The sequence below is a fragment of the Megascapheus bottae genome, chromosome 5, assembly GCF_031878675.1.
Source record: "Megascapheus bottae isolate mThoBot1 chromosome 5, mThoBot2.hap1, whole genome shotgun sequence".
NCBI classification, from domain to species: domain Eukaryota; kingdom Metazoa; phylum Chordata; class Mammalia; order Rodentia; family Geomyidae; genus Megascapheus; species Megascapheus bottae.
In genome coordinates this window covers 68,659,120-68,672,240 of record NC_143513.1, presented here as the reverse complement: position 1 = coordinate 68,672,240, position 13,121 = coordinate 68,659,120, and the positions used below count along the sequence as shown (strand labels likewise).

At 40.8% G+C, this 13,121-nt stretch overlaps 1 protein-coding gene across 2 annotated transcripts in view; it reads left to right on the top strand.

Moving 5' to 3' along the window:
- The first annotated feature begins 3,552 nt into the window (after nucleotides 1–3,552).
- Tmem209 (transmembrane protein 209) overlaps nucleotides 3,553–13,121 on the top strand; it is a 30,663-nt gene continuing 21,094 nt past the window's right edge. The window contains exons 1-6 of one of the 2 annotated variants that reach the window (XM_090333293.1): nucleotides 3,553–3,620; nucleotides 4,435–4,571; nucleotides 4,812–4,870; nucleotides 5,703–5,834; nucleotides 6,789–7,030; nucleotides 10,100–10,301. In XM_090333293.1, the coding sequence (XP_090189419.1) occupies nucleotides 3,573–3,620; nucleotides 4,435–4,571; nucleotides 4,812–4,870; nucleotides 5,703–5,834; nucleotides 6,789–7,030; nucleotides 10,100–10,301 (820 nt within the window). In that variant the 5' untranslated portion in view covers nucleotides 3,553–3,572. Of the gene's footprint in view, nucleotides 3,621–3,674; nucleotides 4,039–4,434; nucleotides 4,572–4,811; nucleotides 4,871–5,702; nucleotides 5,835–6,788; nucleotides 7,031–10,099; nucleotides 10,302–13,121 lie in introns of those variants that run through there. The other variant, XM_090333296.1, reaches the window with a different exon arrangement.

Here is a 13,121-nt window from a genome sequence, read left to right as displayed (position 1 = left end):
ATGACAACTTCCCTGGTAACATATTATGACACACATCTAAGCAACTATTACAGGACTAGATAGCTGTTTCTTGACTAAGATTTTATAAGGTTTATCCAAATTACTTTGATTAAAATTTATGGTTCTTCTCTGTCCTCTCTGCTTTAATCTTTTCCACCCTGATTTGTACATATTATATTGTCATATCTTTAAGTCTAAATATTTAAGTTATTTGTTATTTTAATGAGTTTATGTATCACGCTATTGTGGATTAACATGTATAATTCTCATGTGTTACATTCTGAATTGTATTCCTCAAAATTCAAAAGTCCTTATCAACTCAGCTGTAACTTGGAGATAAGATCTTTAAAGAGGTCATGAAGGTTCAAGCCATAAAAGTGAAGCTTTAGGGCTGGGAGTTTGGCCTAGTGGTTAAAGTGCTTGCCTAGCATGCATGAAGACCCAGGTTCGATTCCTTGGTACCACATACATAGAAAAAAGCCAGAAGTGGTGCTGAGGCTCAAGTGGTAGAGCTCTAGCCTTGAGAAAGTCCAAGGACAATGCTCAGACCCTGAGCTCAAGCCCAGGACTGGCAAAAAAAAAAAAAAAAAAAAAAAAAAAAAAAGTGAAGCTTTAATCCATAAAAGTAGTGTCTTCATAAGAAGAGGAAAAGGGTGCTAGTAATTCACACCTTTAATTCTAGCTACTCAGGAGACTGAGATCTGAGGATTGTGTGCAAAGTCAACTTGAGCAGGAAAGTCCATGAGACTCATTTCTACCAAAAAGCTGGGATTGTGGGGCTAGGAGCATGGCGGAGTGGTAAAGTTACTGCTTAGGATATACAGAGCCTTGGTTTTGATTCCTCTGTACCCACATACACAGAAAAAGCTAGAAGTGGTGCTGTGGCTCAAGTGGTAGCGTGCTAGCCTTGAGAAAGCCCAAGGACAGTGCCCAGGCCCTGAATTCAAGCCCCAGTACTGGGGGAAAAAATAGCTGGAATTGGAGTTGTGGCTGGGATAGTAGAGCATCAGCCTGGAGTATAAAGTCTTAGGACTTTTTTTTTGCCCATGCTCTGAGTTCAAGTTCAAGCCAGTGTAGTAGAACACACACCAAAAGAAGGAGAAGAAGGAAGGGGGGAGGAGGAGGAGGAGGAGGAGAAGGAAGAAGAGGAGGAAAGGGTAAGACATTAATGATTTGGGAGAGAGAGGAAAGCTGTACAAAAACACAAGATTGAAGTTCTCTACACACCAAGGGAACAAATCTCATGAAGAACAACTCTGACACCTTGGTCTTGAACCTCCAGTCTTTTAAAAGAAAAATGTATTTTTTAAAGTAACTATTTTTTAAGGGAGAGGGATACACCTAATTAGTCTAGGATACTTTATGTAGTCCTAATACATAATGGCAACCTAAAAATTTGGATGGTAGTGTTCTTTTTTAAAACTTGGATGAACAACAGCTTTTAGATTAATTAAGATTAAGAAATACATAAGCACCAGTTAAAGATCACATTAAATGTATACAATTGCTTTTAAAGAAATATTGACATGGGGTTGTGGGAACCTGGTATTCTAATTTTGACTGTACATTGAAAGCTATCACTTTGAATAGTTTTCAGAATAAGTTCATCTCTAAATTGGCAACTAGAGCATTGCTGTTAAGGCCAAATAAAAATGATTTTTTTTAGGATCACTTAAAGTCTGCGAGGTAGTGAAGTATTGGGTGCCTCATGCCTACAATTCTCAGGAGACGGAGATCTGAAGAGAGTAGTTTAAAGCCAGCTCAGGTTATCTCTTATTAACCATGCAAAAGCTGGTCCTGCAGCTGGGGCTCAAGTGTTAGAATGCTAGTGTTCAAGGACAGCACCCAGGTTCTGAGTTCAGACTCCAGGACCATGTGAGCATGCACACACACACAAACCAGTTAGGTCTTTAAGAGCATAGCATGCCTGATTATCATATGCAATGCCACAAATACACTTCATTTTCTTCAACTGAAACTTGGAATTATTTTAGAAAAAAATGTAGTCATTGGATGCACATGAATAATCCACTGGTTTATTGTGACATAACTTATTCATTTTTTTTTAAATGGGCACACTTATTTGTATGCAGAATGAGTAACATGGGCCCAGAGATTCAGGCTTGGTGTTCCTACTCCCAAGAGCACGTGAGCCACCTCCAGCAGCTCTGCCCTACCTATATTTGTCCCTGTCATTTTGGCATCCACACAGACTGAACTCCTAAGACTTCAACTCTAGTTTAACTCTTTCTTTCTTTCTTTCTCTCTTTCTTTCTTTATTTTATTTATTTTGTGGGTCATGGGGCTGAACTCGGCCGGCCTGGGCGCTGTCCCTAAGCTCTTCATCTCAGGACTACGGTCCTACCCCTGGGTCTGGGTGTTGTTCCTGAGCTCTTCAGCTCAAGGCTACAGCCCTACCCCTGGAGCCATAGCCCCACTTCTCCTTTTCTAGAGGTTAACTGGAGATAAGAGTCTCAGGTCCTTTTGTGCCCTGGCTGGCTTTGAACCTCGATCCTCAGATCTCCACCTCCTGAGTAGCTAGGATTACAGGCGTGAGCCACCGCGTCCGGCTTTAACTCGTTTTTTTAATCTTCTGCACCTGGCTCAATGGCCCCCTATCGGTATTTGTCTTTGTTAAATCAAACCAAACTCAGCCAGGCTGCTGGCAGTTCACGCCTGGAATCCTCGCTACTCAGTTCAAAGCCAGCCAGGGAAGGAAAATCTGTGCGATGTATCTCCAATAAGCCACTGTGGCTAGTGGTAGAGCTGAGACGCTGAGGTTCACGCCCCAGGACCACCATAAAAAGAAAACAAAAGCAAACAACAACAAACTCCACTCCCCTTTGGGCCTTTTTTACAGAATTGGAAGCTGTTGCACGGACGATTGGTGTCTGTGTTGGGGGTGGGGCGGCGTGGGAGCTCGGCCTAGTGGTAGAGAGCTTCTCTAGCCTGCGCCAAGCCCTGGGTTCCCTTCCTCAGCACCGTGGCGCTGTGGCTCAAGTGGTAGAGCAGAAGCAGCTCAGGGACAGTGCCCAGGCCCTGAGTTCAAGCCCCAGGACTGGCAAATAAATAAGACGTCCAACTGCAGACAACTTCAATGAGAATGCGGAGCTCTGTGGTCAACTCTGCACCTTACTTAGATATTTAGCAACTGGCACTGGGTCATAACCAAGCAAGGAAAAGGTATTTTAGCAAGGGGGAAAGAAAGCCTTGTCAAGACTGTCTGAGCACACCACGCACGCTGTACCCTACAACGGGGAGTCCATGGGCGACGCTCAAGGAACCTAAAACCAAGACTATGTGCAAAATGCAACTCTGTCGCCGTCATTACTCCTCACTGCGGATTCTGAACCGGGTCTCAACTGTGCTGTTCGGCTTTCACTCCAAAGCAGACGGAGCAGGAGCCACTAAGCCCAGGGCGTTTCCTTGGTAACGATCTTGGCCTCGTCTCTCTGCGCTCCGCCCCCTCCCTGTTCTCGCGAGAAAAGGCCGCCCCTCCCCCGCCCCCGCACACACCTTCTTCCGGTAACTGGAAACCTGCTAAGGCGCCACCTTCGCGCAGAGCTCTGCGCATGTGCAGTAGAGTGGCGCGAACCCGCGGTTTCCGGCTGGAGAACATGGTGCGTTTGGGGGGTGGACTGTGTGTGTGTTTGCTCCCTGGACGTGGAGTCTACCCAGACTTTTGACTTTCGCGCCTACCGATCTGCCCGAGGTTCAGCCATAAGACAATGTGGCCAGAGCCCGCCCAGCTCTCCGTGGGAGGCAGGAGGGGAAGCCGTGAGGGTGACCAAGGCCTGCCGAGGGGAGTGCTGTCCCGGGCAGGGCGGCGTGGAGAGGGACGGGCCTGCTCGGCTCGGCGGACCCCTCCGTGGCGGGGACCCGGCTTCCACCTGTCAGTAACTGCAGCGTTTGCTGAGTTAACAAAGCAAAGGACCTGTACATTCCAGTGTGCCAAAACGGAGTCCCGCCCCCTGCACGCCCGCGACAGCAATCCTTCCGCACTGCGCGGGCCCTTGGCTACAACCGCTCGCCTGCAAGGTCATTGAGGGTTGGGCACGTGGAAAGGGCTTACGAGACAGAATATGAACCTCCCAGAGCTTACTATTGGGAGTTTCCCAAACCTCGATCCTTGTGGGCATGCTCTAAAAACAAAACAAGTATCTACACATAATAATCAGCCCGAAAATGACGAAAACAAGACATTTTTATGTATTGGGAGTCTTCTCTGAAATAATCAGTTCGCTCTTGATTTCTTTATAGTACCAAAGGAAGTAGAGGTTAGGGCTCCCCTTTCATATACTCACGTTAAAACGGAAGAAAAAAAACTGGCAAAGGAAAAATGTGTGCACTTTTTACATGATAAAGGACGAAATGTTATTTTTTTTTAAGAGTGGTTTTGATTAATGTCTGTGTTTTTGTTTTGTATTTGAATAGATGCAAGGAGAGGGAAGCCCTAGTGCTTCCCTTATTGACAGGACCATCAGGATGAGAAAAGAAACAGAAGCTAGGAAAGTGGTTTTGGCCTGGGGACTCCTAAATGTATCTGTGGCTGGAATGATATATACTGAAATGTAAGTTCATCAGCTGAAAGATAAAAAGTGAAATACAGGAAGTGGCACTGTGGCTCACATGGTAGAGCCTTGAACTAAAGAGCTCAGAGACAACACTCAGATCCTGAGTTAAAGCTCCACAAAAGTGAAGTACAGACAGCCAACGGCTGGTTCTGTAGTATTTTGTGTTCACTTTGATATTTTGGTGGATTTCAGGTTTTTCAAAGAAGTTTATTGAAAAACCTTTCTAATTTTTTGCAGGACTGGAAAGTTGATTAGTTCATATTATAATGTAACATACTGGCCCCTGTGGTATATTGGTAAGTAATTGATTTCCACTATAGTTTAGATTTACAGCCAATGAGAAAGTTGCTTGCAGGTTTAATGCAGCACAGTATTCATTAAGTGCCTACCGTGTTCTTTGAACTGGAAGAGAACAAGCTAAAGCTGTATGGAATATTCAAGTAGAAAAAAACAAATCAATAAATAATACATTATCTATTATTAGTCTCTTCTAAAATAAGGTTTGGAAGGGATAAAATTGTTATTTGTTATTCTCCTAAAATGCCCCTCTCCATATTCTCACCTTTTAGAACCAGCTCAGATTTCTACTCCATGGATGCCTTCCTCATTTTCGTCATTTCTTCCTCTTCTCTCTGCTCTCCCGGCATCCCAGCATCCCAGTATTAAGAGTTCTTATGGATGTTAAAATAGCTCTGTATATATACATTAGTCTAAAGTCTGTCATGTTGGTTTGGCAAGTAGAAGAGCAAAGAATTTGGAATCTTCAGGCTTATTAACAGGCTGGGAACTTTTGTAAAACTTGGCTTCTCCATGCCTGTTCATTTATTATTGAAATACATATGAAAATTTCTTACACAAGAAATGTTAAGGATCAGTCACAACTTAAAACTTACTAGTAACTGTGATCCCAGCTAATAGACATTCTTTAGATGGTAGCTGTTAAGAAGACTAAGGATGGTAATTTTCGATTTTTGTTAATTGGTTAAAGTATGAAAGGTTCCTTCCCTGTATGCTACCTCCCCACCCTCCTACTTACCCCCACACCCCGCCCCAGATGTCCACACACATACCAGGTGATAATCTAGGACCTTTACCCTTTTTAAAAAACAAGTTGTTTTTCTCTTCCAGAGCTCGCTCTTGCATCTCTCTTCAGCCTTAATGCCTTATTTGATTTTTGGAGATACTTCAAATATACTGTAGCACCAACAAGTCTGGTTGTTAGTCCTGGACAGCAAACAGTTTTAGGATTGAAAACAACTGGTAAGTACTTTATGTCTCTTGCAAAGGTGGAAATTAATCAATTTAATTTTCTCTTTTTATAGACTTAAGAATTGAAAGAGACTCTTAAGGCCATCTAGTTCAAGTGTATTAGGAAATTACCTTTTTTTTTTTTTTTGCCAGTCCTGGGGAGTGAACTCAGGGCTAGGGCACTATCCTTGAGCTTTCTTAAGCTGTCCGGCTTTTTTCTGTGTATGTGGTACTAAGGAATTGAACCCAGGGCTTCGTGCATGCTAGGCAAGCACTCTACCACTAGGCTACATTGTGAAATTTAGTGAAACTAACATTGAACAACCTTTTGGAAGCATGTTCTGTTGTTAAATAAAATTAGATGACTTAATTCTTGGTGCATTGAAGCCAATTCTTGCTTTGAACTCTGTAGAAATGGAAAAAAAAACTGATTTGTGTCTATTAGTAATTAGATTGTGTAATTTAATAACCTGTCTTGGGCAGGGAGTGTGGCCTCGTGGTAGAGTACTTGCCTAGCATGCATGAAGCCTTGGGTTCAATTCCTTAGTACTACATACAAAGAAAAAAGCTGGAAGTGGTGCTGTGGCTCTAGTGGTAGAGCACTAGACTTGAGAAAGTTCAAGAACAGTGCCCAGGCTCTGAGTTCAAGTCCCAGGACTGGCAAAAAAAATCAAAAATAAAAATAGCCATGCCTTTCTGTTAATTTTTCTTTCCTAAGGAAAAAGATGAAGTTCCTTACATTGGTTTTACACAAATATTATTTAGACTGGGGAACCTGAGGCAGGAGGATCTCTAGCCTAGCCTAGCCTGGGTTACATAGTAATTCTCTGTCTCAAAATACAAAGCTAAACAACTTACACATATGTACTGTATGTATGTGTATATACACATGTATGTATGCACATATATGTGAATATATACACGTGGGGGGTGTATAATTTTTTCTTTTTTTTTTTTTTTTTCTAGTTGTACAGACCACTCCTCCTCATGATCTGGCAGTCCCGCAAATCCCTCCCTCTCCACCTTCCCCTTCAATTCAGGGTCAGAGTGTATTGAGTTACAGCCCATCTCGCTCACCCAGTACTAGTCCCAAGTTCACCACCAGCTGTATAACTGGGTACAGCCCTCAACTGCAAGGTCTGTCCTCAGGTGGCAGTGCTTCTTACAGTCCTGGAGTAACCTACTCACCAGTCACTTGTTATAATAAGGTAATGACTTGTTTCTTCTGGCCAGTCACATTATTTTAGTATTGGGATATATATTGAAAAATCATCACTTGAGTCAAAACTTCTTATTTAATTGATGGAGATGCTGAGGCATAGTAGATCATTTAGGAACCACAAATAGATCCAGATTTCTTGGTACCTTGTCAAAACTTCTGTAAACGGTATCTTAAAATTAACATATGCAGAGATAATGAAGTAATGAAGCTAGCCTTGAGCTCAGAGACAGCACCTGAGCCCTGAGTTCAAGTCCCTGGACTGGTATACACACACAAAAAAGAATTTTCACAGGTAACAGAAGTTAGAAAATGGTACAAAAGTTTTATGAAAAAGTATGCAGTGATAATTCATAGCCAACAGGTAACTAGGACTTTTTAAAAATAATTTTGTTTTCTCCAAGAAAGTACTATATAATCATTAAAGAAAATTAGAAAAATAAATATAAGGAAAATTACTCATAGTCCTTGTACCCTGAAGTAATCTATTTAATAGCTGTTTACCATTCCTCTAATATCCATAGTTTACTCATAAATATATAAACTGTTTTCATTTAAGAAACGACATTAGAAGTAACCCTGTATATAAAGCTCCTGATAAAATTGGAGGTGCAGTTGGTTACCCAAATGTGTACAAATGTGTAATAGTATTCATTTTACCTCACTCTTGGTCAAGTTTATATCTTTACAAATAAGAAAAATGAAATGTTCTATTTTAGGTTCATTTTTTTGCACAGCCACCAAACTAAGTCATTTTCTTTCTCTATTTGTCTTTTGGGTTTTTATCCTCTGATTTATTTTATTTAGACTTCTTTTGTATGTAAAGATTTATTTTTATTTTTTTGTAGGTCATCGGCTTGAACTGTGGGCCTAGGCGCTCTCTTTAAGTGCTATAGCTCAAGTCTAATACACTATCACTTTGAGCCACAAAGCCACCAGCCAGTTTGCTGGTGGTTAATTGGAGATAAGAGTCTCACAGGCTTTCGTGCCTGGGCTGGCTTTGAACCACAATCCTCAGATCTTGTCTTCTGAGTATCTAGGGTTAGAGGCATGAGCCAACAGCACCTGGTGGGATTTAAAAATCTTCAGATAGTCAAATCTGTTCATCTTTTTGAACTTTGTTATGGTCTAAATTTAGAAATCTCTTCAGTTTGAGAAGTGATCTTTTTTTCTCCCCCAATGGAGTTAAGATTAAGGATTTTTACTGTAGATTGTACTATATAGAATTGACAGAGCTGTGTCAAACATGATTGGTAAATTGTAGCTTATATTCTAGCTGTACAAGAGGCATTACCACCAAAATATCAAATACAGTGTTTGTTTGTTTATTTATTTATTTATTTTTTGCCAGTCCTGGGCTTGAGCTCAGGGCCTGAGCCCTGTCCTTGGACTTTCTCAAGGCTAGAGCTCTACCACTTGAGCCTCAGCACCATTTCCAGCTTTTTTCTATGCATGTGGTACCAAGGAATCGAACCCAGGTCTTCATGCATGCTAGGCAAGCACTCTACCAGTAGGCCAAACTCCCGGCCCCTACAGTGTTTATTTTTAAAGAAACTTGCTTAGCTCCTTTTTTCTGTCTGATCTTTTCAGTTATCTTTTCTTCCTTGAACATTTCTCCATTTAAAAATCAGATGGAAAAGCTGATGAATTATGCTTTTCTTGTTTAGATTCCTAAAAGATGCATCAGGAACCCGGCACTGGTGGCACATACCTATAATCCTAGCTACTCAGGTTGCTGAGATCTGAGGATAATGGTTCAAAGCCAATCTAAGCAATAAATTTCACAAGACACATATCTGTTTACCAAAAAGCCAGAAGTGGAGCTGTGACTCAAGTGGTAGAGTGCTAGCCTTGAGCAAAAGAAGCTCAGGGACAGTGCCCAGGCCTTGAATGCAAGCTCCAGGACTGGCCACAAAAAAAATTATGCCATGGCTGGCCTTGAATGGTGATCTCTGGATCTCTACCCCCAAAGTAGCTAGAATTATAGGCTTGAGCCACTGCACCCAGCTTTAACAGACTTTTTTTTTGGGGGGGGGGGTGGCCAGCACTTCCAGTTTTCTGCTGGTTAATTGGAGATAAGAGTCTCACAGACTTGTGCCCGGCCTGGCTTTGAACCGAGATCCTCAGATCTCAGCCTCCTGAGTAGCTAGGATTACAGGTGTGAGCTACCAGCGCCTAGCTTTTAACAGACTTCTTATGAGAAATTTTAGGTTTGTAGCACAATTTGGAGCCAGGTACTAAGATTTGCACGTTCCCTACATCTTAGTATGTATGTGTTCCCGGATCCGTTATCAATATACGCCATCAAAGTGTTACGTTTATTACAATTGATTGTATATCATTTGTCAAACAGAATTTTAAAAATCCTTGTACTCCACTTGTTCATCCTTTCCTTCCAAATTCTTTACAAACATGGTTTGTCCCATAGTTTTGCCTTTTCCAAAATGTCATCTAGTTAAAGTCATGCATCTGAGACTTGGACATTTTCTTCTTTTCCTTAGCACATGTATTTAAGGTTCCTCCATGTATTTTCATAGCTTGATAGGTCATTTGTTTTTTGTTTGTTTGTTTTGTAGAGCTGAGGTCCCAACTCAGGGCCTTGTACTTGCCAGGCAAGTGCTCTTCCACTGCACTAAATCCCCCAACCCCAGCTCATTTGTTAACACTGAATAATGTTCCATTGCTTGGATATGCTAAACTTTAGTTACGTTATTATAAAACATTTTGGTTGTATCAAGGTGTTATGAGTTACAAAAACTACTGTGAACATTCATGTACAGAGTTTTATTTAGACAAATTTTCCACAACCTTTGAATCATTACCAAGGGCACGATTGCTAGATGGTGTGGTAAGAGAATGTTTAGTTTTTAAGAAACCACCGTGCTGTTGGAATTGACTATACCATTTGGGATTTCCATCAGCATTGAATGATTTCAACTGTTCTGTAACTTCTCCAGCCTTTGGTTTGTCAGTGTGCTTATGTCACTTTTTTAAAGTCAAAAACAAAAATAAATTTGAGTTAAGGAAAAATAAAATCAAGTTCTTCTATTTTGTATAGCTGGCAAGCTTTAGTCCTTCTTCTTCTTCTCCATATCCTACCACTGTTGGCCCAGTGGAGAGCAGTGGGTTGAGAGCTCGCTACCGTACTTCTCCCACAGTCTACAACTCACCAACTGACAAAGAGGACTATATGACAGACCTTCGGACCTTGGACACTTTTCTTAGAAGTGAAGAAGAAAAGCAACACAGGGTTAAGCTAGGTACACGTTTTATTTTTTATCTAGTATACATATTTTTATTGTCATATCATGTAATTCTTGACCCGTTGAAAGCCTTATCCTATAAATTTAACATATAACTTAAATTTCTATTTAAAAGTAAGAGTCAATATAGAGATTCCCTTCTTGAACACTTGTTAAACATGTCATTTGAAATATGATGTAAAAATCAATGTTAATGAATTCTTTAAAAAAAAAAAAAAGTAACAGTCAAAGGTATTGTGGGATCCAGGCACAGTGGTTCATGCCTGTAATCTTAGCTACTCAGGAGGCTGAGGTCTGAGGATTGCAGTTCAAAGCCAGACCAGGCACTACAAAGCCAAGCATTACAAAACCTTGAGACGCTTATCTCCAATTAATCTCTAGAAAATGGGAAGTGGGGCTATGACTCAAGGATAGGGTGGTAGCCTTGAGCTGAATTGCTCTGGGATAGTGCCCAGGCCCAGAGTTCAAACCCCGTGACCCCCCCCTCCAACCTCCCCCGTCCCCACAAAAAAAGTATTGTGGGTTTAGGGTTTTTTGTTATTGTTTGTTGTCTTGTCTTACTGCAGTAGGGGTTGAACTTCAGGCTTCCCACTTGGGCTAGGCTAGTAGTCTGTGGTATGTGACACACCTCCAGCCCCAAAATAATGTTTTGGTAGTAGTGTATAAATATTACTCAATGATGGTTGTCTCTTGTCAGAGAATCCTTAGGAAGGCCAGGGTATAGGGCAGGATGAGAAAAAAGCATATATTTACCCTAGAAGTGCTGCTGTTTTCACAATAATTTTTTAATTTGTCCTTTACTATTTCCTATATCTTATACTTTTCTTTAGGAAACTGTTAGCAAATCTTAATCTATTTGGGGTGGATTTGATTATTACAAAGTCAATTATTTGAAACCAAATTAGGTTATTGAACTGAGTAATGATTTTTTCCCCTCAGGAAGTTTCACAGAAAGCACATTAGGTATGAAAGTGTGGTAAGGAAGCCAAGTTATTGGACCATGGCTCTTTGTGTCGCTTGAAATCTCTCTGGGGATTTTTAATTTAATTCTGCCAGAAAGTACCACAAATGTCACAGGAACAAATCAATATTATCTTGTTACTTTGGGTACATACTTTCTTAAATTTTCAAATATTTCAAGACTGCTGAAAATTGGAGAATATAACACAACACCCCTACACATCTTCATGATTTTCAAACTTTGTTTTTATATTTGCTTTGACCAAAAGAAGTTATGTAGTAGAATTGCTGTTGATGTTTGGAAGTTATTGGTGTTGCTTTTAATTTTCAGGCCTGATAAGACCTGGTTATCTTTATTTTCCCCTAAGCTAATTATACTGTGTTCAGAGAGTCTGATCTATAGCTGGTAATGTTTGTAGATTTTCTTTTTCTTTTCTTTTGTGTATGAGGTTGCTTTGGGGTTTTTTTGGTCGAGGGGGAGTTGAAACTTTTAGGCTTGCTGCATGGTCAATTTTTATAAGTGGTTTTAGTATATTGAAAAGAATATATCATCTGGGGGCCAGGAATTTGCCCTAGTGGTTAAAGTGCTTGCCTAGCATGCATGAAGACCCGGGGTCGATTCCTCGGTACCACATACATAGAAAAAAGCCAGAAGTGGTGCTGAGGCTCAAGTGGTAGAGCTCTAGCCTTGAGAAAGTCCAAGGACAGTGCTCAGGCCCTGAGCTCAAGCCCAGGCCTGGCAAAAAAAAAAAAAAAATTTTTTTTTAAATTTAAAACAAAATATATCATCTGAATGTTACTGAATTTATTTATTTATTTATTTATTTGCCAGTCCTGGGGCTTGAACTCAGGGACTGAGCACTGTCCTTGGACTTTCTCAAGGCTAGAGATCTACCACAAGTTTTTTTTTTTTTTTTTGGGTCGGTTGTGGGACTTGAACTCTGGGCCTGAGTGTTATCTCTGAGCTCTTCAGTGCAAGGCGCCCCACCCCACCCTACCCCTTGAGCCACAGTGCCACTTCTGGTTTTTCTGGTGTTTAATTGGAGATGAGTCTCACAGACTTTAGTGCCTGGGATGACTTTGAACCATGATTCTCAGCTCTCAGTCTCCTGAGTAGCTAGGATTACAGGCATGAGCCTCTGTATCCAGCTTTAAAAGACTTTTTTTAATTAAAAGATTTTATTAACACTGATTTTTTTACAGCGTATTTCAAATGTCATGTTTAACAAACAAGTATTCAGGAAGGGAATTTTTATTCACTATCACTGGCATATAAATTTTAGAACATAATTAAAATTAAGCTGAGAGTTTGTATGTCATAGATACATATCAATCTATATAACATGTCTGTAGAGTGTGTATCCCATCATAGATTTTCATGTCTGTGTAGTTACATTTATATCTCCAAGATCATGGCAATGACCTTAACTACCCAAATATTGAGTCATCTCTCTTGTACTGTTTGGATCTAATCACATATCAAGGAGACCATGCACCTTTTGTTCCTTTGGCTTTGGCTTATCTCACTCAACATGATTTACTTTAGTTTCATCCACTTCCCAGCAATGCCATTATTTTATCTTGTCTGGTGGCTATGTAGAATTCCATTGTATATATGTACACATTTTTTGTATCCATTCATCTGTAGCGGGGCATCTGGGTTGTTTCCATCACTTGTGAATAGTGCAGCGATGAACATGGCTTTGCAGGTGTCCTTATAAGAGATTTTTTTTATAGGGGCTAGGAGTTTGGCCTAGTTGTAGAGTGCTTACCTAGCATGCACAAAGACCCAGGTTCAATTCCACGGTACCACATACATAGAGAAAGCCAGAAGTGGTGCTGTGGCTCAAGTGGCAG